The sequence below is a fragment of the Anarrhichthys ocellatus genome, unplaced genomic scaffold (genome assembly GCF_004355925.1).
Source record: "Anarrhichthys ocellatus isolate YVR2014 unplaced genomic scaffold, GSC_Weel_1.0 scaffold11, whole genome shotgun sequence".
In the NCBI taxonomy this organism is placed as follows: domain Eukaryota; kingdom Metazoa; phylum Chordata; class Actinopteri; order Perciformes; family Anarhichadidae; genus Anarrhichthys; species Anarrhichthys ocellatus.
The window spans coordinates 5,244,048-5,268,944 of NW_022280041.1; the positions used below are offsets into that span (position 1 = coordinate 5,244,048).

The following is a 24,897-nucleotide window of genomic DNA, read 5'->3' on the forward strand; positions in this document are numbered from 1 at the left end:
ACACGCGTTACTACAACTTGCACTTGTCTTTGGTCGTGCTTCCCTCCCGTGAGCTCCTTCGTCAGCCCGCCGCTGTTTAAACTCACCAGCTATGAACCAGCAGAAGAGGAACAAAGATGTCAACGAGTTCCAGGTCGTGCAGACCTGACTGAGCGGGTTGGGGGTGCCGTCTTCAGGGGTTCTGGCGCAGGGCAGGCAGGAGAGCGCCGCCAGCACCAGGCCAAAGACTCCCGCCACGATCAGATAGATGGGGATGTAGTGCTGCCGCGGACAGTCATCCAGATATATTGCACCTGATGGACACGTGGTCGATGACAGGAGATTAGTTCAATTCTGTCTTTCAACATATTTAAAATACAAGATTTCAATGGAACAAATAAAATGTCTGAATGTGAATCGCTCACTCACCGATGATAATCTGAGCAACGGGTATGACACAAAATACCAACTTTGAACATGCTGCGAGAAGAAAGAAAACAATTAGATGAATGCGCGGACACCTGCAGCCTCCTTTCTGCACATAATCAAAACAAAATGAAACTATAACAGGAATGTGTATGGTTCAGTTGATCTCACCTAGCATCGGTGTTGGGGGTTGAGGGCGGCTGCGGATGCGTTGAATAAGGCCGGTGTTTGACATTATGAGTAGTGGGGATGCTCACCTACAGAGGAAGATCAAGAACTGAGAGAGAAGTGTAGACTCAGGTCGTCTACATTGTTCTGCATGCTGAAACATTTTACTCAAAGTGATCTTTTATCGGCCAGAAGACGAGAAGGAAACAAAAGGTTTTCAGAATGTTAACATAAGAAGACAAGATGTTGCTCCCATCAAAGGCAACATCACTGTTTTACAGAGGTAGAGTTCAGATTATCCTTTTATCTAAAAGCTGCAGTTAACAGTTGATTAATCAATTTCTCAATTAAACCCATAAAATAAATCAGCATCTTTTTTGGATAATCAATTTAAATGTTTGATTAATTTTTCAAGCAAAAGTGCCAAAAATGTGCTTTTTGTTTAGCATAGAGATTCAGCACAGTACTGGGTTTCAAGGACATTTCAATAGACCAGCATTTTAAAAGACTAGATTATTGTTTCTTAAATTCTCACGATGAGTAATCTGAATTTGATGTGTAAAATCACTGAAGTTTCCCTTTAAACATTTAGGGAAATTACTCAAAGAAGTGTCCTAGATTTCATTTGTGTTAAATGTATGTTTTTATGGACCAGGAACGATGCACAGACCCGTCATACATGCATGTTGATGCTCATTAGAGTGATCTAATCTTGGGTCAGGTCAGTTCATTTAGCCACAATTCAGACCAGCCTGAATTCAATTTAGTTGTCATGCAACTCCTAATTATGAGTGTTCACCACTGCAAATATGAGTACACAAGATGTAGTGACATGAACAGGGGCGGGGGGTTAAAAATGCCTTCAACTTTGTGTCATTTCCCCTCAATCTCTCCGACTGGTCAGCTAAACATTCATTCTGTGAACTCTAGTCCAGCACTGTACAACTAAAGGTTTCAAGATTAGCAATGCTGTTTACGCTAAACTCAGTCATCCTCCACATTTGTTATGGTTTCAGAATGATGAAGACAGCTGGAGAACACTTAGATACAAAATAGGGTGTAGAGTGCACAGTGAGATTTTCTTTTTTTCAAGTCAACAAGTTCTTGGGACTACTTTTTAAAAGGAAATAAAAGCTTCCTTCAGCCCATTGTTGTCTCAGTTTTACGTTCACACAGTACTTGTGTGACGACAGAATACTCTCTCAAGTACAGCCAAGAGGTTTGACTGCATTCCCAACAAAGCAGGTTTGACCAATAATCAGGAAACAACCTGTGCGCTTACTATAACATGAAAACAGACACGCGTGAAGCTGAAACATTGATTGGGTTGGTCCAATTTCAAAGTATTAACAAGTAGTTGTGTTTTATTTATGCAATATCAGGCAAATAAAACTCTGAGCCTTTTGTTTTCAGGTCGTCAAACCTGAAAAGATAACGTCAGCGGCCTCGCCTCTCATTTTACGCAAACGTTAACCGTTCTCCGGCCCGCCCGGTAACACACGCGACATCAAGTCAACTTTTGGAGTCTGATCACGGGTTTAAACTGCAAATGTAACCGCAAAAAAAAAAAAGTGTGTAAGTAGTAATGCAATGCGGTGAAAAGTCCCTGTTGGTCGTTTTATTCTCCGACACTTACCTTTGCTTTAGTCGGGAGTTTACCTGTCCCCTCTGTGTGTGTGTGTGTGTGTGTGTGTGTGCCGCTGTGTGACAGCCGCGCCTCGTGAGATGCCAAACCTCCACCTCTCGGGAGCGCGCATGGCCAGAGCGGCGTTCACGCGGTCAGCTGATGTTTCTCTCTATAACAGACCAAAACATGTAGGCTACATTTTGACGGTTGTCGTCGACAAAAAAGAACTTAGATTAGTCAATTAAAATAAAAAGTACTCATGGTACCATTAACATGCCATTCTGCTGCCTGGTGTTAGTATGATACTGTTATTGTTGTAGATCAGGTGGAGTGAAACCACCACAGGCATACTTTGTATACTATTTTGGTAGTTAAACCCTGAACAACACATCATTTTAGCAACTCATTATAGGTTGCGTAAAACTGAAAAGTAACTTAAAGCTGTCAGTTAAATGTAGTGGAGTAAACTTAGTTACTTTCCAACCCTGATATTTCTTTACAAACATGGGTCTGTCGTCCACATGTAAGTTATATTCTTGATAAAAAAATGTTGATGTTCAAATCGGTATAAATAAACATGTCTGTTAGAACAAACTATGTTTCTTTTTTTCAGACTTTTATTTAGGTTTTTTTTAATGAAATATTGCATATTTTCCTCTTTGAGAAGCATCTAAAAGCTCTTTAAATTAAACAATCTGAGGGATTTATTTTTATTATTTAACTGCTCAAGTTCATTTCCACACTAAGGCTATTTCCAGGCTATGGTCCTGGATGTGTTGACAGCGTTGACGTTAACTTAAGGAGGGAAATGAAGAAGCTGGTACTGCAAAATTGAGTTTTCATGTCATTTGCTAGTCATGTTATTGTGAAGGACTTCTTTGGGAATAAAGAGATTCATTTTTTATTAAGAATAGCAGAAGAAATATCTAAGTTGTAAAAGTGATAATAAAGTGGCATGGAATGCAGATAGAATAGATTAATAAAACTAAATAAAGTATCACGGAATATTTGTACAAAAGTCCAAAATATGAAGACTTGTAAACGCTGTAGCTGTTTGATTTAGGGCAACATAATGGTACAGTCATGGTACTTTAAGATCACTTTCAAACGCAGCACCTAAATATAACTCAGGATAATCAAATACTGCCAACTGAGAGCAGATAAAGGCTGAAGGAGCCTTTTATCTTAACTTTATAGTTTGCATTAACAGAGGCGTGGCCACATAGCGGCTGCACAGTTGTAATGATCTTCCTGATGTTGTCAGCCGCAGTGACGTTGCAGTTTATCTCCATAATCTCCATATCGTCAAAAAGTTAGAAATTATGAAAAAAAGACTTTGTAAATGTTGTGCTACTTTCTCTGTGTGAGTGTTATTAAATAATAACTAAAAATATCCCAAAATGCAACATGTCTGTCTTTGATTCACAAGGGTGCACTTCAATAGTGCACGTTGTCTGACTACTGATTTCAGTCTCGTCTAATCGTAAAAAGATATGAGGCCATCTGAGGTCAGCAAAATTGAATAAAAAGACTCTGGGCTGAATGCGAAAGTGTTCCTTAAATAGGTATTTCAAATGTGAAGTCATCATTTAAATCCTGCAATATTTCACATTTGGCCTATTAAAAATGACAACTCAAGCACATGAACAAGATAAATTATTTGTAAAATCAATTGACACTTTTAATGACAACAAGAAAACACAACAGCAATGATATTAAATATAATAGCACACAAAGTTATTTTGGCAGCAGTTTCAAATGTCCTTTTGTTAGACTGCTGAAGTCATGAAGGATGCCCACCTTCACGTCTGACCAGCAGATCACCACAGAGCATACACAGTGAATAGTGAAATACGCGATACACCTTTGACTTCATCCTTGAAGTTTTTGTTTTTACTAGTTCGTCCGTCAACTTCTTCCTGGGAGGAAGTTACCAGACGACTCTGTTCATCACAAGTCTGTGAGGCAGACGCTGGAGGACGTCTCAACGTAGACGCACCCTCGGCATCCTGAACGGGATTGGCCGCCTCGCAGATCGATCACGTGGCTCCGACTCCTCTCGGACTCTGCCGTCTGGAGTCGACCCTCGCCGAGCACGCAGTCCCACAGCCGACCTCTGCTCCACAACTGCACACGAGACAAGGTTGACTGTGTGCGCATACTGTCTGTGTGTGTGTGTGTGAGTGTGTGCATGTGTGTGTGTGTGTGTGTGTGTGTGAAAGAGAGGGGAATATGGATGTGTCAAACCTCAATAGAGATGGGTGTGCCGGGGTATCTCCTGTAGAAAACAGCTCTGAGGTTGAACTCGGGGTTTCCCTCCACCTTGAAAACTTGCGTCCTGATGGTGTCATTCTCACACCGCACTATGGCATAAACATCTGGAGCTGTGGATCATAACACACACAATACAGCAGGGTGTAAAGAAGGAACAAGATAAGAAGTCGGCCTGCAACCACAAACACGGTGCCATCTTCACCTGTCTGTTTGGGAAGGCCGAGTCCTGAAGCCCTGCGGAGGTGGACTGTGGTCACCACAGTGGGTTGAGGTAGAAAACACTGGAAGACAGAGGGAGACGGCAAATCCTCCCTCAATTCCCTAAACACACAAAAAAGATGGAACAAAAGGAGGATGAGGATGAGCATTGAAGAGGAACAAAGCTCAGTTAAATCTGAGAAAAGTACTGTTCCCGTAAAAGTAAAAGAAATTATCCACAATATTTTCATATTTTGAGTTTCTTTGTGGTTTTTTTTATTATTTGTTGCCACTTTATTTGTTTTTTCTCATTCCTAACATTTTTGTTGCATCATTTGTCATTTTTGGTTTTCTTTTTCGGAGTATAAACATATTGTGAGAATACTTGGAACATCTACGTCACGCACTCTTGCAATAAGGTATATAAATATTGAAATAAATACACTGTATCTTTGCAAACTACAACACCAAAATGATTTCATCTTTACTGTATGAATATTTTACATTTGTTGTTTCAAACATTGCCCTAAAATCCATTGGGAAGCACATGAAGCAGTTTCCATGTCTCACAGCAGAAAAACAGTTGTGTTCGGAATACAAATTTAAAACGAACAAAAACAAGGATGTCACGTGTTTTTGCCATTATCAACCATGGACACACATAAACATCTGTGACAGACCTGAGTCCGACATGGGAATGGCAGAAGAGGCGTAGCAGGAAGCGTCCTGTGACGCCCGGCAGGAAGGTGGTGGGCAGCACAACATAGCGCCCTGGAGCCAGAGTCCCCCTCAGCGTCACACTGCGGGAGTCCATGTACACCGAGCTGGCCGCCTGCTCCACCACACACTGCACCCGGCTGCAGCGGTTCACCTCCACCTGGGCCACGACAATGCAGCGGGGGGGAAATCATTATTTCTGTGAGAACTGAAAGAAAGCCTTTGTTCACATTTCAGTCCGTGAACTGCTCACCTTCAGCACCTCGAAGCCGATAGGCAGGTTTTCTCCTCCTCCATCTTTCCTCCGTATCCTCCTGTCCTCCTGCTGCAGACAGATCAGCACCTCCTGCTCTTTGCCTCTCACCTCAAACATGAACTAGAGAGTCAGAAAGAAAAAACATGTTAAAAGAATCCATGCACTCACCGCGTACTAAGAGTTTCCACATCAGTTTTACCTGTGGATTGTGCAGGAAAGTGTCTCTGTGGTTGATGCATCCTCCACATCGACTCCTCTTATCCATCTGTGCCTCCCATCCTCCCACCTCTCCACTGTCGTCTTCCTTTGTCACCTTTTTCACAACCTTCTCTCGCTCACACTTTCCTCCTTCCCCTCCCTTCTTCGGCTGACTCTCCCCAAGTCTGGCCTCCTTCCGGTTGCCTCGCTGCTTGGTCACTCCGGGTTTGGTGTTGTTCTTCCCCAAGCTCAGCGCGTGGTTGCTGTGGAGGACGGTGGATGGAGGGGTTCCTGTAGTAGTGGGAGCTCGAGCCCACTCTCCGTAGCGACGCACTTCCCTCCAGTGAGAGCTCGGCCACAGCAGAGCCCTCTCCACCAGCCGGCACACCACCACGTCTGTGAAGTAGTGACAGAAATCTTCCAAATTCATCCTGAGGAACAGGAGAGGAAATTCATTTTTGCAGGACAATAACAGGACATTTGTATGAAGAATCAGCAAGATTTCAATCATGCTACATGGCCACTTTTGTTCTTTCCATGCTGAGGTATTGGGGAGCCAAACAAATAATAAAGCATGAAAATCTACCAGAACTCCCCCACGTCTCGGACAATCAGGCCCGTCTTCTCCCTGTCTGCACGACTCATCTGTTGCCACTGCTGCGACCTGCAGGGGGCGTGCAAGGAGAATAATGCCAAAGGCAGCAGGGGAATGAAAATGCAGAGCTGCAGGGTTCAACACACTGCAAATGACATGTGAAAAGTACAAGTAGCGTTTCAACTTCTGGAACCCTTTATAGGTCCATTTTGGCCATTTTCAGAGTTTCTCAGACTTTCACAATGTAAATGGCAGATGTCTCTTGTAAAACGATTCCAAAACTATATTGTCAAATGTCGGAAATTGGAATTATAAAATGTTGTAAAAACAGACCGACACGGTTAAACTTTCCCACAGCTCCAGCAAAACGTATGATGTACTCAGCAGCAGTTGGACATGTGGCAGGTGAAGCCAGCGCAGAGTTCAAAGTACCCTTACCCCTGACTCCAGGGACCCGTCCAGTGTGTGGTCCCCCACGGGTTCCTCATGCGCACCATGAAGAGTCGGGACGTCCAGCCCGGCACCGTCTCCCCCAGCCTCACCTTCCTCACTGCTGTGATCCCGTAGGCGTGTCCTCGAACCAGGCCACAGTCCAACACCGACTCCACTGTCTCCCCCTCTGCTGGCTGAGAAATAACACATATAAGAATGCATTCAACTTATCCGAGTCGCTGCATTTCTGACACACAGTGCATCTCTTTTGCTTGAAGATACTCCGAGATACTGGGCTCTACCCGTATGGAGCAGGTGATGAGGGCTTTACGTTCATGAGCCTGAGCTAATGTCTGGAAGAACGCCCTCCTCTGATCGCTGTGCAGGCTGAGGGCCTCACGATCCAGGCTGAGGGGCTCCGAAACCCCGCCGGTGAAGTCGATTAGCGCCTCTGTAGTGTTTCCTCCCTCCAGGGCCTCGTAGCAACCGTTTAGCCTGGAGAGTAACCAGATAGATTGACTGAATGATTCATAACTTTCCGCTCTTCTCTCTCTCCCATGTCTCACTCCACAGGTGTTTGTTTATGCTGGAACTAGAGCATTTGTGTGTGTTACTAAGTTGGGTGCTGATGTGCTTCCATGGTTGATATGGCTCTTGGGGCTGGTAGGGCTTTAGTAGGTGACTGAGACTGGACTGAATCCTAAAGAGGGGAGGAATCTACAATTCTAGAGTCCTTACTTGGCGTAGGCCTTCTCCAGCAGGGCGCTCCAAAACTCTCGTGGTGTGGCCGAGCGGCAGAAGAGCAGCACTCCGTCCGCGCTGACCGGCAGACGGTCGTCCACAACGACGTCCGTCCACCGGCCGAGTCTCCAGAACCGGAAATGGAAGATGCCTGCGTACAGGTCGGAGTGCTTCGGATTCCACTCCTGGCCCACATGGTCTGGGATCACCTGGGGAGGAGGCGAGGAGGGAGATGAGATGAAGCCGTGAGGGAAGAAAAGGAGGATAGGACGACAGAGGAACACAAATACTCAACCTTCTTCCACAGAGATGGCTCAGACGCTAAGCAGGAAATGGCAGCCACCATCCAGCAGTTACCCAGACTGCCTTGGTGCAAGTCCCGAGTGCTGATGCCGTCAACAAACAGACGGGGGTCCTTACATATCTCCTGTGGTGTGTTTGGGAGAAAGAGACTTCACGTTTCTTTTAAAGAAAGACGCATTAAACCTACATTATTTGTATAAATCACACAGACAAGCAGAAACATATAGCATTCATTTGAAGTCATGTTTTTGGTCACCTGACACATGGAAGTCTAATATTCTGTCTCCCTTTTGCTCTATTTTCCGCTCCAAATATCAGGCTGCTAAATGCTACAGAACGTTCGCTATAGTCGCTAACTTCTGTTACTTGGTGCTGTTTAGTGTACAATGGGTTTTAAAATCCATCTGCCTGCCGCTGCATGAAACAATGCTGACGAGAGCGATGAGACTGAACTAAAATGAGGTAAAGTTGCGGGTCAGAAAACGCTAAAATGCTCCGTAGATCTGAGTCAGGTGATAATTCTCTGTGTGTTTTACCCCTTTCACATGCATGGCACATTTGATCCATTGTTGACATATAAACATTGATGATATAGCAGCTTTAAACAAACTCTGGTTAATGATTGCAGCAGTTAGTAGTGTCAGTGTTTCAAGAGGCCTGTGAGTGTCAGAGCACTGCTGAGGAGTCAGATCCTGTCTGTGTGGATCTGTTGATGTCAGTTTGGACAGGGTCAGGTGACAGTGGAGGTGCTGCTGGACACACAAATACACACCCGGTGGTCCTAACGTCATTAAATGTAACTCCAGACAAGATATGAACCTTCCTTGTGATGATGTCAACTTAATAACATGTATGAGGTCAACTGGGAAGTTAATAGGAAGTTATAGAGTGAGTCCATGCTGTTTCTGTGTGTGTGTGTGTGTGTGTGTGTGTGTGTCAGCAGAGGGAGGCGACAGATGTCACCCTATCATACGACTCCTTGTTGATACACGCTTAAAATACCTGAGTGTAGCATTAGGAACACAATACCATTAACCGCTTCTCTTCTGCCCTGAATCAGCAAATTAATCACCAGCATGGTTTCACATTAAGAGCGCTGTAGGTTTGGCCCTCACACTGAATGAACTTCATGAACTACTGAACAAAATACACGAGCATTTCCGAATTTGGAGATACATTTGGACCGTGAATTCATAGCATCTGCAGGTCTTGAAAAGTCTTCAAAAGTATTGCATTTCCAAAAAACTAAAATAAGTCCTTTCGCAAGTATTACCATTTTCATTCATATACGTTGTAAGTATTTTTGCACATTTTTTCCTACTTGCAAAGAGATTATATGGGGATTATACTTAATTGTATGTACAATTGTGTGACCCTTCCAAAACAATTGAAACGATAAATGACAGAGTTTGTGACAAATGCTTATTTTGACAAATTTTGTGTTTCAAATGTTTCTTCTTCGCTGTATAATGGCACTTTAGTTTATACACGCATAAGCCATTTCCTAACAAGCCCTTGCACTGTTGCATTTTGTTTTTAGGCCATTGACACTGGACGATAAATAATTTAACCTTGACTTTAAACGCCCATTTCATCGCCCCCATTAAAGGCCGCTCTTGCTGTAGCAACAATAAACACTGATACTTATACACAGCTACACCCATCTCAACACTGGGCTAAAAACACCTGGGCTATTTAAATTGGCTGCTGCTTTTTTTCTAAACTCAGCTGTACACACACACACACACCAATAGAGCGGTCCATCGGCATCCCGCACAACTCAAGGTCTCACTGCCTGACGCCTCTCCTATAATAGAAAGTACTTTAATTAAACCTAATCTGATGGAGACGTGGCATGCTGCTCCGGCCTCTCGATTTAGATGAGGGAGGAGAGGAGATATATTTGTAAAATAACTCTTTTGCTGTTGTTTGAACTGGTTTGAACTGGTTTAAACTGCTTTAAACTGGTGTAAAAACAATAATTCAGAAATCTATTTGATACAATTTCAGGGAAGAGCTTCTCCCTTCGCGTCACAGTCACCATCGGCCTCTTCCAGGTCAGTCCTGGCGGGGGCTCCCTCTTGTAGAAGAGGGACTGTGCGTTGGCAGGGAACAGGGGATCCTTGAAGAGCGCACCTCGACGCAGGCAGGAACGCCTCAGCTTGTGAAAGCTTTGACCCTGGAAATGGTTCACTCGTTGGGGCATTGCGGCTGGAGAGGAGAGGCTTCAGGACGGGTGGAAAGAAGATGAGGAATGGGACAGATGAATAGTTTATATGGAAAAGAGCATGAAGCAGCATAGGGTTACACTGTCCCCATATTTATAGAACATCTTGTATGAATTTCAAATTAAAACAGCAATGTGTCAAAGTAAAAGACATCTGTCTTCGTCATAGTGTTGTTTGTTTTACTGAAAGAAAGAGAAGCTCATTTGTCAACTTGCTTTAACACTGATTATCTTTGTTTGCATAGTTAATCACAAGACAAACAGTCGGTGTGCTAATATGCTGGTGAGTAATATGTTCATGGCTGACTGAACCAACAACAGTCCGCAAAATACATAGGCTGGGTTGACTAATATTGTGAACACAGAAGTAATGTATCCGTTATAGCTTTTAAAATTGTCTTGAATAAAAAAATGTACATTTAAATTGCCTAAAGTAGTTAAACACCACTTAAAATAGGAAAGCCTGTGGACATCTAAAGGGTTACATAGCTCATAGCCGGGGTAGCTGGAGGTCCTGCAGGGTCAGTGTGTGTGTGTGTGCGTGTGTGCGCGTGTGTGTTGGGGATAGGGTGAGGGCAGCAGTAAGGTAATACTACCGTTTTAGTCATCAGTGATATGAACTGCTGGGGTCCTTGAGTCAGCAGCATGTGTGATCATCAACTGGTGTGTGTGTCGACGAGAGTATGCCAGGTGTGTGTGTGTGTGTGTGTGTGCGTGTGTGTGTGTGTGTTGATGGCGGGTTCAACTGAGGGTCTTGCTGTGCAGAGAGGGAAAACAGAGACGAAACCTTGCAGGAGCTTGGGTCTGCAGATACCTCACAGGTCAGTGTCGTCAATTATCAGCGAGGTTTTGCTTTTCTTGTATCATATTTATGCAGAGAGACGGATAAACACGAGGAAAACATATGACGGCAACACTCGTTCATGATCTATGATTAATGAAAGCATAATAAGTTCATGACACAAATGCAGAGAGCAAATGTAGAAAAAAAGTTTAGTTTAGTTTAGTTCAATTTCAGCAAACATTCATGATGTTGCCAAGACTCTTCTGTGTGCAATACAGATATCTTAATTTGCACTTGTTTTTGTTCATTGCATTTAATTCATACTGTGTATTCATTTTTTAAATTGATGTTTCTTATTTAATTTGCTGTGGGATGTTTTGGCCTGTTTGTTTTCACTGCGCTGCAAGGAAAAGTTCCCTTACGGGACAACAAAGACTGAACTGAACATGTAAATACACGGTGCAAACAAAGAACTCGCTTACAGGCAGCTTCATAGTTTGTATAAGAAGAGAGGACTATCGTCGTTTCACGAAGCTCCAGCATGAGAAGCTTTTATCCACTTAAAGCTTATTTGTTTACTAAAAAATGATTTAACTGCGAGTTAATAATTATAAATTGACGGTACTGTTCATTTACAACTATAACTAAAGATACAAGAAACATATAATTCTTTAATAACTATACATTATTTTAAATATATGAAAATATAAGTTTGACATCACACATTACTGATCTACACATCCTCTGGCAGCATCAGAAACATCAGACAATATACTATTAATATGCATATTTAGACATGTATTATTGTGTATTAAAGGGGCTTTGAGTGATAGACTGTTCCAGTAATGTGGTTTGATTGCTGCCATTCAGTTTGTATTTTGATTATTAGTGACACTATTCAGTCATTATTACGCATTAGATTGTGATATGTCACTTGTTATACATTAGAGAGGTGTATCCCATTTTTATAATATAAACTGCAGGTATAAATATCTATTACCTTAAAGTCAGACTAGAAGTTTATCCACTTGCGTTCCTGAGATGAATCTAAGCTCCTGGACCTCCGGTCACTGAGGGAATCCTAATTTGTCCGATGCAGAATGGCACAAATCACCAGCATTTGTCATCTCATTCTTCTTGTTCTTCTTTTGCCAGAGTCAGCTGTTAATAGCTGAGAGACACTTTCTCCTTCTGTCCTCTAAATCTGTCGGGAGCGTCCGATTCATCCCTTCCGGACACTTAACCCAGTGACATCTTCGAGATTTGTTTTACTCGACCTGGATGGAAAAAAAATATGAAATCAGAAAAAAATGTTAGTTAATAATAATACAAAAAGAAAACTACTCTGTGAATGAAGCTGCAGGGTAAACGTACAGCTTGGTGTGAGCACTGCAAGTTCCCCGACACCATCTATTATGAGTGTGTCTGTGTGTGTCTGTGTGCGTGCGCATGCATGTGTGTGTCCATATGCATACAGCCTTGACTTACAGCGCAGGGTGTCACTGCTGTAACTTTATCCCCCTCCACACAGACAATAGACAGACAGTCACCTCGCTGAGTAACATGACACACAATTATAGCCATGGAAGCCAGCAAAATACCACAGTCACTGCAGTTACTCTTGAGTTTCAGACACTTAAGATGAACACTTTATCCTCTGTGTGCAAACTGTTCTGCAGCTGGAGAACATAGGAGTGTGTGTGTCCGTGCATATGTGTGTGTCACTCACTTCTGGTTGGTGACTGAGCTTCTTCTTTTCCTTTCCTCGTATCTCACAGCTTTTCTTTTCTGTCCTCATGTTAACATGGTCCACACTTCCCCCTCTCTCCTAGTTTTCCGTCTTATCTTTTTGGTCTCTCCTCTTCCCGCCTCTCCTCTCCTTTCCTCTCCTCTCTATCTTCTCCCGCACAGACTCCTCGGGTATCTGTTCACTGTCGAGTGTGTTTCCCCTGACACCTGAGAAACCAAGAGGCACGTGCCTTCTATTTTAACCACCTCGCTGCCAAATGACAAGCTAATTATCCCCCATTCCTGTGTGATCGACCCGAAGCAGCAACTCAGGGCTGATAGATAGAAATCCTGTTTCAGCTGAAGGCCTTTTGTTTGGAACAAAGCAAGCTAAAGATCTAATCCATCATAATTGAAAAGGAGTTGACATAGCAACATGTAAATAAAGGGAAATAGCACAATTTGTATCAAAACCTTAAAAGAATAAAAGTGTCTTGTTGCCCATATATTTCAAAATATGTTTGATTTTGTTGATAAATGAGGTATTCATTTATTATTTGTTTGTTGTTGTTTTTTCATCTAGTTGTTATCCCAAAATATGGAATTATTTTATATGTGCTTACTCTTGACTTAATGCCATTGGTTTTATGTTTCTGATTAAGAAATTACTTTTGCATAACCTACTTTATATTTAAATACCGCAGCTTCTTTTCTTATATGACAACATATTTAATAGATCTATGTATTTATTTACATAGGCTTACTACATATTAATGCATAGCCACATTTTTTTACTTGTTAGGTATACAATAAAAAAATGTAATATTCTAATATTGACTGAATTAATATAGGCTGCCAAGTATAATACATCGTATCATATATATTTGCATTATATGCATTTCTACAACAATATGTACACATGTATTTATTCTACATACTGGCAGATAGTTTTTATTCTGCATATTAATAATATATTTGTTCATACATGACCATATATTAGATTTTCATACGAGTTATTCACAACTATCCCAACCAATGAACCCAGTAAATGTGTGTAAAATTACTCAAAACACAATAGCAGTCAGTGGTGTATAAAGTACCCAAAAGCCATACTTGAGTAAAAGTAAAGATACCTTACTGGAAAATGAGTCCAGTAAAAGTAAAAGTCACCTATTAGAATACTACTTGAGTAAAAGTCTTAAAGTATCTGATATTTATTGTACTTAAGTATCAAAAGTAATTTTCTGATATTAAATGTACTTAAGTATTGAAAGTAAAAGTACAAGTAAATGCTGTTAATAAAAAAGCAAAGGGTCAGAATTTTGAGAATTATGAAGTTTATTCGTTTAAGTGCTGTGGCCACCATGACCAAGGACATGGAGCTGTGTTGACAATAATTGGGTTGGCTGTGATCCATCCAGGAGCAACAATGTTCAACATAATATATTGTACATAAGTATACTTTTGTATCTACTATGAACTTATCATCGTAATTCTCCGAAAAGCAATATGACACTATGAAGGAGTTGTAACAGTGTGTTTATAAGTATGCTCATTCCGACTAGAGGATGTAGAGGGCAAATGCATAATATTGTGTTCAGCAAAAAATATCCACTTGATGCATCAGGTCAGTGTTGTGAGAAAGGACACCTGCCTTGTAAACTCCTGTGGGCCTGATTTGAACACAATAGGCAAAGGTTTTGCTCAAGCTGAATCTGCTACCATCATAACTCCATCTGATCATCCACAAAATGACTCAAATATCAAAACATGATCGATACTAAAGCAGCACCGAAAGTAACAACCCAGTCATTACTTGAAAAGACAATTCTAATACAATGTAGCTTCTTTACATTCCATTAGAATGTAAAGAAGTTACATTGTATCAGAATGTAGCTTCTGTACATTCTAATAGAATGTACAGAAGCTACATTGTATCAGAATGTAGCTTCTGTACATTCTATTAGAATGTACAGAAGTTACATTGTATCAGAATGTAGCTTCTGTACATTCTAATAGAATGTACAGAAGCTACAGTGTATAGAATGATTCTATTGAAGTTATTCCTTTTTTAAATGTTTTAGACGAGTCACTAATCACTTTAAAAGAGTGATTATAGCTGATTTAACTTACAGACATGAGATTGATCTTCTCATGTCACTCTCTTTATACAATGATATAAATTCATCCCCGTTTTATTGATATCTTACGAAAAGTTACTCCTCACTTTTCGTGCGTTTTTCCTGCAAAAGTCCAGCAGCATGAGTCTGTTTTCGCTTGTTACGCGCATACTGTCTTTCCAAAATAAACTTCCATCTTCACAGGAAACAACTACGGTTTAGGCGATGAAACTACTTAGTTAGGTTGAGGAAAAGATCGTGGTTTGCGTTAAAATATCTACGGAAGTGGCGTTGCTTAAGTACGGAAGTCACGTCACAAATGAATCAACATTGGCTTCTCGTTTCACGCACGGCACAAACTGCGGCCTCCTGGAGGAAACACCAGTGTTTGTTTGACCCATCCACCTCTCCTCATCCCACCCGTCCTGTGTGGAATTCTACTCGTGTTGCCGCTCGCTAGCTATAGCATATAGCATCCTGGGCATCACTGGGAATCTAAACACCGCGGCTTTGAGAGCACTTGTTTTGCGCATTAACGTGATTAACCAATGATTTAACTGATTCACCAAACCTGCTTGCTTGCAGTCTCTGTTCCACCACAGTCCCCGACGCTGGTCTCATGATTCATTTTGTTTCTAAAGATAGATTTGATTTTGTAGCGAGTAACGAAGGTTTCAGGGGAAATGTATCGGAGTAAAAGTATCAGTTTTCTTTGCAAAATGTAGTGAAGTAAAAGTAAAAGTCAACAGAAATATGAGTAGTAAAGTAAAGTACAGATATCCAAAAAAAACGACTTAAGTACAGTAACGAAGTATTTCTACTTCGTTACTATACACCACTGATAGCAGTCATGATAAGTCACGCAAATGGGCGTAAGAGCTAACTAACATTAGAATAAATATGTTTCAACTGAATAAAATAATATTAATGAAATAAGTGAAGGGTGGAGGTAAAAAAGTGCAACATAATGAAATAAATAGGCTCTTTTCTCATGAAGCGCTAATGGCGTTTTCTTCTATCGACAATCTTCCCTGAAATCCAACCACCAGGCATCTACTAGCCGTGTCTGTTGAGATATGCTACGCATGCGCAGTTCCAACTTGCCGAAATGCCGATGTGGCTGCCGAGATATTAAACTTTTGTCTCGCCTGAAAGTTTAAGAACAAACTGTTGCGATGAAACTTTATATCCTGGTTTTGTTGAGTGTCTTCTGTTCTGTTACAGCAGAAGAAGACGAGAGACTGCCGAATAAATGCGAAGGTAGGACGAAGAAGTGACACTAGCCAGCTGTTATGATGCTATTTACGTGACTTTATAACCGCGGTATGGCACGCGTTTGCATGGTTTTGTGTCCTCGAGCGTATGCACAAACCCTCTGACATGTAAATAGTTTTAAAATGGATTCATTCCTCTGTTTCTACCGTCTGTCAGTGTGTAAGTTTTTAACGGTGGAGCTGCAGGACGCGCTGGAGAAAACCGGTCGCTCCAAAGAAGTCCTGGAGGTCGGAGAGGTGCTGGACACGGGCAAGAGAAGAAGAAAGATTAAATACAACAACTCGTATGTTAAGTCACTTTAATAGGAAGAGGAAGACACCCTGGAGTCGAGACATTGTAAGTAAATAACCAGCATTTAAACCTGTATTCTGACCCCAGGGAAACCCGGCTGACTGAGGCGGTGGACGACATATGTGAACGCATCCTTCAGTACAGTGTCCACGCAGAGAGGCCCGGCAGCCTCCGATATGCCAAGGTGACTATATCTGTCTGCTTGAGACATGTCTCCCTTTCATTAAATTCAGTATGTTCCACGTTAAAAGACAAATCTACCACCGTTACCGTGCTTATGTGCACACGTCTTTGGTAATATCAAAGTGCCATCCAGCTGGTTTGTATGTTTTGCAGGGTACCAGTCAGACCATGGCCACTCTGAAGAACCTGGTCCACAAAGGGGTTAAAGTGGATCTGGGTCTGCCGTTTGAGCTGTGGGACGAACCCTCTGTAGAGGTGTCGGACATGAAAAAACAGGTGTGTGTGTGTTTGTGTGACTGTTGTAAATGTTGAAACACAATCAAACGTATCATTGTTTTAATTTAAAAGGTATTGTACAGCCCTCAGTGTAACATAAATGCATTTATTTCAAGTAATATCTCCAAAGAGTTCGTCAAAAAACAGAGGAAGTCCATTTTAACTTTTAACACAACGTGTGTGTGTGTGTGTGTGTGTGTGTGTGTGTGTGTGTGTGTTCAGTGCGAGACGATGCTGGAGCGGTACGAGGACGTCGTGGAGGACTGGTACTTCCATCATCAGGACCAGCGGCTGGAGAACTTCCTCTGTAAGAACCACGTCCTCAAGACCTCGGAACAAGGTAGACGACGCGTGGCCCAATGACAGTGTCTCATCCAACGTTCTAGCTTCACGTATTCAAAGGCTTTTAAATAATAAGTGTGTTATCAAGAACTCGGGTCACTCCTTCCTCTGCTGAACACAAACTGTGTCGCTCAAACCTCCTTTTGATTGGTTTCGTTTTTCTACCTCAGAATGTATAAAGGAGGCGTGGAAAGGAGACATGGGGACCAAAAGAGGGGACAAGGAGGCAGAAGGTGACAGCACGCAAGAGGAGGGGACAACGCATGACGCTGGGGAGCTGTGAGGGAAATGTTTCCAAAAAAGGGAAAACGCAGAAGGCAACTGAATAACCTCAATTTTAGCTACAAACTGCAAAGAAATGATGTATTATGACACTATTGTAGCATTTTTACCAACATTTTTATGACCATTCTGGTGCCAAATCTTGTTTCTAGAGTTCATGTTTTAAACTACATTTCTTCTGTTTTTTTATGAATGGTGTCAGCCTTTTTAAACACTCAGCTTTTTTGGATTAAAGTTTGAAGCCTTTGCCATTAAATATTATCGTCCTTTACAGTGTTATATTACGTGTACACGCTGTTACATCTCTCCTTATGCAAGCAATATGGCACACATCAATATGTTTACCACAAATTACAGCCTTTAAATGCAATATGTACAGTTTTTCATTGTGAATAAAATGCTTTTTTTTTTTAATAACACTTTTGTATATACAGTTGTTTTTCTGCATTGTGTTCCAGAAAAACGTCCTAAAATAAGATTGTTTTGTTGTGATGCTGCAGGTCGCTAATCAAGGATGATGAGTTTCAGGTGTGTTCCTTCTTTGCTTCATGTTGACGGCCACATTAGGAAACTTAACCAGAAGAGACGTTTTCAACGCACCGCCACCACAATGCCTCTTGCTCCTCTGTGCTTCACACTTCCTCTATACATTCTGTCTGGATTAGTGGCAATCCAGTGCTACACATACCAGACCAAACCTCTTTTCCTGTCTTTCTCGGAGATGGCCGCCCTTGAGGCCGACTCTTTGCATGAGACAAACAGACCTCACTTTGGGGATCCCGTCGGCGGTCACGAGGTCAAGACATTTGTGTTGAAATGTCACGAGGACAGCATGGAGGTTGTGATGAAAGCTGATCTGTTTGACCCGGGCCGGCCTGTGGAGCCCACGCACTTGAGGCTCGGACCTTTCAGTGCCGTGCGAGATCACTGCGCGGCCAGAGTGTCTGGAAATGGGGAGTACATCATCAGAGCACCTCTGACTGAGTGTGGGAGTAAAGTGACGGTTGGTGAGCCTCTTAATAATCAAAATGTTACACTGGTTTTACTGTGGAGTCAGCAAATGTAGAAGTAAAACAGCCAGAAAACCACACTTTACTCTTAGTCGTGAATCCTCCCAATGCAACAGAACCCAGCTGGATCATTGCTTAATGCTGCCATCTAGTGGATTAGTATTGATGGTGCTTCGTGTGTACTTGTATCTCTTGTGTGTAGTTTACCCAGAGTGCTGTGCTCTACAACAACCTGCTGCTGTACTCTCCTCCAGCATCACCTGGAGGCATGTTGCGAGCAGAAGGAGCTGCTGTTCCAGTCCAGTGTGGATATGCAAGGTGCCATTCACACAAACACGATGGTCCTGTGTATAGTTGGAATAGCAAGCAAACTTTATTTAAACCTCGAGTACAAAGTGCTTTAAAGGGGGAGATGGAAATAAAAGACAGAACACACTTTTCTATATAAAACCTTCAAAGTAAAAGTCCTAAAATCACCTTTAGTTTTCAGCCTCACAGGATAGATTCACACTTGTTTATTGTAAATCTCAAATGCCTGTATGTATATTGAACTAGTTTATGGTTACTGTGAGGGTAATTTCTGCTATCAATTGTTAGTTTTCCGACTAGTTTCTGTGATAGATATGGAAAGGATTTCTGTTGAAGTCCCTCTACCTTGCAGGAGGTACACAGTGAGCAGCCGGGCCCTGAAACCAACCTCCATCCAGTCAACACACCTGGACTTCCACCTCAGGCTCATGACAAGTGAGTTGGTTTCTAAACATGACCCATTTGATTTTATTCCTAAATACATCTGTTAAATAAGGTGCATTTCTTTATGTACTCATTGGCAAATAAATGTTATATTTTCGTGGCTGAACTATTAAACGTGCAGATATTTTTTGGGGTTTTCATTCCTCAGATGACTGGAGCAGTGAGAGAAAGTCGTCCCTTTACTTCCTGGGTGACGTGGTCAACATGGAGGCCTCTGTGGATCATCATCACCTTCCTCTGCGTCTGTATGCAGACAGCTGTGTGGCTACTCTGACCTCCGATGTGAATTCTTACCCCAGATACCCCTTCATAGACCACCACGGGTGAGTCCTTTACGTCTTTTAATGTCTGCAGAAGTTCCTGCAATTAATTTTCCGAATGAAAACTACTTCCTTTGAACGGAATCGGGTGGCCCTCATTGCATGCTTGAATCCGTTCTGTTTGTGTGTACCATTCTCGTAAAATGCACCCAAATTACTGGTTAAATCTGATAAGGACATGCTCTTTGTAGATGTTTTACAGACTCACAGCTGGACGGCTCGAGCTCCCGTTTCCTGCCCAGAGTCCAGGGCGAACTGCTCCACATTCGACTTGAACCTTTCCTCTTCCACCAGGACCACCGACACACTGTCAGAACCAGTTTCACTTCTTATTTAATAATCTACAGTTTAAAGAATAATGCCTAAAGTGTGTGTCGTACTGTCTCCTGTAGATATACGTAACATGCTACCTGGAAGCAGAGCCCAGTTCAAACAAGCACCCAGTGAAAAAGGCTTGTTGGTTTATGAGGGGAAGGTCTGTTTCACCTCAATGTTGAATCTCTGTTCTTTCTGTCCACAATGCTGAACTTATCCTAAAAAACAGTGACATAAAAATATAAACAATTGTGTTTTTTACCCGTCAGGTGGAGGTCAGTGGATGGTGATGACGGTGTTTGTGGGAGCTGCAGCAGAGTGGAGACAAATGACATCAGTGGTGCCAAGTCCAACCACAAGAGGGCGCTGATGATCACAGCCAAGCCCAGACAAACGGGTATTGCGTCTAATACTAGTACAGTACTACTCAGTAGCAGTACTGAATACTCTGTATATAAAACACAGTTTGTGAGCCATGAAATTATCAACTTAACTCTGATTTTATGTCCTTGCAGAGCTGCACCGAACCAATTTGCGTCCAATGATATTTCTCCCGTTTAAAACGCAAACATCTGTATTGAAGTGATTGAGTTAAATAAACATAAGTATCTGTGAAATATGACAAAAAATGAATTGTTTCATCTGCAGACTGAAGTACGGGGTCCTGGCACACCTGAACCTTTTACAATATAGTGTGTAATAAAGTGTTGCTGGAGTCCTTTTATGTTTTATTTTCAGACTCTTTCAGACCTGCAGATTCATGGGAAATATACTGTAAATATGTTTTTTTATATTTCTATTAGTGTCATGAAACTCGGATGGATGTTGTAATATTTGCACAATTATTACCACCAAATATTGGTACTTTTTTAGGGAATTTAATGCTTTTTTTGGGGTATGTTTTTTAGCCTCCATTTCTCAGATGGTGGTGCTCCTCCTGTTTGAAGCTTTTACCGGTAATCATGTGACATTACAGTCACCCATATCCAATCTCGCAGACCGCGCTGCCTGATAATCACGCCACTGTTTGGACTCGTATGTTGGCTGATGAAAGTCTGATTTGCTTTCATCATAGCGGCTTTCATCTTTGCATTGTAACCGATGCTAGCTGGCTGGTGAAGTCAGACAAACGAGGGCTTGAAATGCGTAACCATTAGTTCAGTTTTTTTAATGCATTTGTGGTTTTCTATTTCAACATATGACACAACTTTAAATATCAACACCACTCATGCATTACATGCTTGACTTCTTTTGAGGGTAAAACTCCCGCTACTAGATACCACTAAGACCATACATAATATTGTTATACTGTAATAGTGATTTAGTAATTTGACAAAGTTTGACCTCTTTTAGTTGGACAAGCTGCAGTTTCTCATTTAACAGTAAAAAAAAAAAAAAAAAAATTATTATTTGCACTCAGTTCTTTTTTCATTCTTATTTCGTAACCTGCTTTGATTTTTGAGCTATTGCATACAGGCATAAAGGTTGATAATGGCCAGAAGCGTGCATGTTATGTACAAACAGGAGGTTGCTCTTCACTGTGAAAGGTTCTGGATTCCAAACTTGGTTCCTTCTGATCTTTTCTTTGACCTTTTGATCCTTAAACGCAGCGTGTTCAAATCATTTTATTGGTGAGTTTTCCTTCACATCAACAAAAGTCTGTTCCCCTTCTCCATCCAGCACCTGCCAGCACGAAGTGAGGGAAGCTTGGAAAAACAAAAACATTGCATTTGGATTCATGGCAACCAGGATAATTTGCCACTCTGCTGTTTTTGCCAACCGTGATTTAGAGCCTTCAGTCAAGGTTTTTATATTGCCGACATCTGTCTTGTTGCAGTAAAACAAAATCATCATAGTGACAGGAAAATACTCTTTGTAGATCTTTTTGAAGAAGAACAAGCTCAATTTTGTGTATTTTGTTATGCTAACTTCTCGTGTCCAGAGGTGATGCTTGAGATCGATAAGAGATCCCTGTTGCAGGTTCAGGACAGTTTGTGTCAAAAGTCTGTCCATCGTTTCCTTCCTCTCCAGACTGCCGTATACACTGGAGAAGGTCAGAGGGGAGAGAATACGAGCTCCTTGAAGATCTACTTCGATGACGGAGGGCGACCCCCTGAAATGGACCGGACATGTGAGATACATCTCCACGTTAAAAGAGGATCTTGTTACAGCCTCTCCACCTCGATATCCCGAAGTAAAGCACACGGCCAATTGTACTTTATTTACGCTAATTGTTAAAGTTTTTCAGAAGATGCTTGTGATCCAATTTTATTGATTTTTAAGATATCTATAGGAAATTATTAACAACAAATTACATGATTTAAAATAAAACAATTGAGGAAATAAATACAAATAAAAAAATAAAAATATATAGTTTTTAAATCCTAAAAAATAATAGATCTCCACATAACACACTGGGGAATGTGTTATGAAACAATAAAGTTACATAAATTCTTAGCTTGAGGAAATCAAAGACTTTTATTTTTACCTCAATGGAAAAATATATATAAAAGAAAAATTTCAATATAATTAAAAAATGTTAAAAACTGTGACGATTATGTTTCTCCAGTATCGAGTAATGTTGGTATTGTATTGGCTTTTTAACCCATACTTGTGGTTTGTTTGTTGTCGTAGATTATTGATATAAATACTAAATGGTACCGGGCCTAACACGGATCCTCGAGATGCATCCATTGTCTTCCATTAATATTTCCTTTGCTCTGAATTGAAAATTGGGGACCCTCCAGAAAAGATTATCAATCAGATTTTGCTAATCTTATTTATAGAATAATGAATCAAATATATCTGTATCTGTACCTCAGAGTTTTATTAGACCTTTCTTTCTTGCTCTAGGATTATTTTTCTGTACCTTCATAATAAAAGTTTCACTTACAGAGTTATAAATGTAAAACAGGCCTATACAGCACATCCTTTAATTTGTGGTACCACAACATGCATTTAAGGCTTCTTCTGAGTGTGCCCATGGTGTGTCATTGCTCCAGTAATTGAGAAATAAATACATTTTCTATGTGCATCACCACATTCATATCTGATTATCAAACCCCAGTACAATGCCATATTGTTGTACTTTAAACATTCAAGCACAGCTAATCCATCAAACAGACGCCCTTGTTGTGAAATATGCTCTTATTCTGTCAAAGAGGCTTAAAGTTGACTTTTATAATTACACCTCCATGGTATTTTGTTTATTAGGATTTGAGTCTCTCAGCACATTTTTAGCTGCAGGTTTCAAACTTTGGCAGAATGAGGCACCTGTCAAGGACCACCTGAAGTGTTTTCTTAATCAGTTAAACGTTTTCTTGTTTCATTTTTAGCAAATCATTTCTGTTATCAATTTGTGTTATTTAAATGGTAACCAACTGAGTCCCACCTCAGCTATCTGAAATCTCTTGTGTTTATGCTGCCAAAAAGTGTAATATTGACGCATAAACGTGCTACTTCGCCATTCAATTTACTTTATTGCACTTGTCCTGCGTCCAAGGATAGCATTTCTTAACTGCACTGTAACTATTAGACACACACACACACACACATACAAAGCACACCTGGGGAAACATTCCTCGGGGGAAGTCATCAATCAGTTTTATGGCTTTCTCTGGGAAAGTTTCCTCCTCTCCAATCAAGCGTCTTCCCTCCCTCCGCCCTCCTCCTTGATTCTCTTTCTTATATTTCCATCTGTATCAGTTTTGGTTCACATCTGAGAACGATCCACTGCAGCCAATTAACTTCAACCATTTTTCTTATTCCACTGAGGGATAATTGGAGCAAACTGGAGAGTGAGATCTTTGCCTGGACGATACAAGATAAGACTATTACAACTGGCTTTCCTCTGTGTGCTCAATTTGCCCGCCTGTGGTAATAAACCTGAAGGTGGAAGATCTGTGCAAGGTAGAAACTCATGTCCTTGAGCTGTGGAATTGAGTCTTAAAATTCTAGTTCTTTTTTTTTTTTAAAGAGGAAAGAAAAAACTGCCTTGAAAGTTGGAAAGAAAAAAAAAGCCACTTGTCTCTAAATAAGATCAACCTGTTTCAGTTTCCCCTCAAGTGTGTTGACATTGGTTTGTTTGGTTTGTCTGATTTTCTCCAGAGCTTGCAACAACAAATTCAGTGAAATTGGTTCATTTTCAGATAGATGATGAGACTAAGCGTGTCATCAAGTGCAGCCTTTTATAAGTCATGGAAGAAGTATTCATTCTGACTTAAAGGCCCTGAAACATTCCTTCATATATGAATGCAAGATGTCATGACAAAGTTTTTGGTTATTTCAACTAAGAGACTTTTTTTATATTTTACATTTGTCTTGACTGATTTTAAGTGGGTATTTGTTGGAACAAGCTGATGTCACGCACCATCAGGATTTAGTGACATGAATTATGTCAAATGAAATTGATTACAGTTGTTGCGTTGCTGTCTACAGTCCTGGTTACGTAGTTGTTAAATGCTCAATAAATGATACAAATGGATTTTTTTCCCCTCCAAACTTTAACACTGATTGTTGCTTAATAAGTCAAATATTTTTATGTTGTACTGAAATACTTCTGACTTGGAATTACATTTTCAGGGTATAAGAAGTGCAGCCTGAATAAAACCAGAAGTACAGAGTACAGAGGTATTGTCAAAATGTATATAAGTATCAAATGAAAAAGTACTCATTATGCAAAGAGTGATACGTTATTATTATTACTTATATATTAATATGAGAGCAGAAGTTGAATGTCAGTTGGCTGAGATTCATTTCATTTTGTCGGGTTGTTTTTAACCTGTAACTGTGCATCAATTACACAGTGACTGTGTCATTGCTAAAACACAACAATATTAAAATACTCTATTACTAAGAAAAGTCCGGCATTGTTACTTAAATACCGTACTAGCACTTAAAGTATCTGAAGTAGAAGTACTCAATTCAGAAAAATGACCCCTGTAATTTATTTTTTTTTCACAAGGGAATTCTGAATACACAAAGTAATCGAAATAGATATACTTATTTCCACTATTGCATAAATGAAGTTTCAACAGCTTTTCACAATAAAGGGCCAGTATTTCACTGCATTAGATTT

General features: G+C 40.9%; 4 protein-coding genes across 6 annotated transcripts in view; 2 read left to right on the forward strand and 2 right to left on the reverse strand.

Annotated features, from left to right (window-relative positions):
* The window catches only part of LOC116385531 (transmembrane protein 272), a 4,432-nt gene extending 2,166 nt beyond the window's left edge, over positions 1–2,266 (reverse strand). Inside the window, exons 1-4 of one of the 2 annotated variants that reach the window (XM_031851069.1) lie at positions 2,210–2,266; positions 577–662; positions 409–459; positions 87–293 (exon numbers count right to left, since the gene is read on the reverse strand). In XM_031851069.1, the coding sequence (XP_031706929.1) occupies positions 87–293; positions 409–459; positions 577–640 (322 nt within the window). In that variant the 5' untranslated portion in view covers positions 641–662; positions 2,210–2,266. Of the gene's footprint in view, positions 1–86; positions 294–408; positions 460–576; positions 2,062–2,209 lie in introns of those variants that run through there. The other variant, XM_031851070.1, reaches the window with a different exon arrangement.
* A 1,884-nt stretch (positions 2,267–4,150) lies between these two features.
* LOC116385606 (calpain-5) lies at positions 4,151–12,724 on the reverse strand. Its single transcript, XM_031851237.1, has 14 exons — positions 12,655–12,724; positions 11,926–12,202; positions 9,956–10,139; positions 7,907–8,038; positions 7,609–7,820; positions 7,173–7,365; positions 6,877–7,064; positions 6,430–6,507; positions 5,845–6,274; positions 5,643–5,765; positions 5,353–5,549; positions 4,677–4,795; positions 4,448–4,584; positions 4,151–4,327 (listed from the first exon to the last, which is right to left on the reverse strand). Exons 3-14 carry the CDS (start codon positions 10,118–10,120, stop codon positions 4,151–4,153), a joined length of 2,151 nt encoding a protein of 716 aa, XP_031707097.1. The 5' UTR covers positions 10,121–10,139; positions 11,926–12,202; positions 12,655–12,724.
* A 3,060-nt stretch (positions 12,725–15,784) lies between these two features.
* cnpy4 (canopy FGF signaling regulator 4) lies at positions 15,785–17,965 on the forward strand. Of its 2 annotated transcripts, XM_031851168.1 has the most exons (7): positions 15,785–16,033; positions 16,205–16,331; positions 16,427–16,523; positions 16,676–16,798; positions 17,021–17,138; positions 17,311–17,373; positions 17,923–17,965. In XM_031851168.1, exons 1-7 carry the CDS (start codon positions 15,949–15,951, stop codon positions 17,928–17,930), a joined length of 621 nt encoding a protein of 206 aa, XP_031707028.1. In that variant the 5' UTR covers positions 15,785–15,948; the 3' UTR covers positions 17,931–17,965. The 2 variants fall into 2 exon arrangements, with proteins under 2 accessions (XP_031707028.1, XP_031707027.1); XM_031851167.1 differs by lacking the exon at positions 17,923–17,965 and having other exon boundaries at positions 17,311–17,437.
* LOC116385459 (zona pellucida sperm-binding protein 3-like) lies at positions 17,913–20,406 on the forward strand. Its single transcript, XM_031850957.1, has 8 exons — positions 17,913–18,425; positions 18,635–18,750; positions 19,094–19,176; positions 19,334–19,508; positions 19,697–19,814; positions 19,898–19,980; positions 20,090–20,217; positions 20,336–20,406. The coding sequence occupies exons 1-8, from the start codon at positions 17,937–17,939 to the stop codon at positions 20,404–20,406; spliced, it is 1,263 nt and encodes a 420-aa protein (XP_031706817.1). The 5' UTR covers positions 17,913–17,936.
* The last annotated feature ends 4,491 nt before the right edge of the window (positions 20,407–24,897 follow it).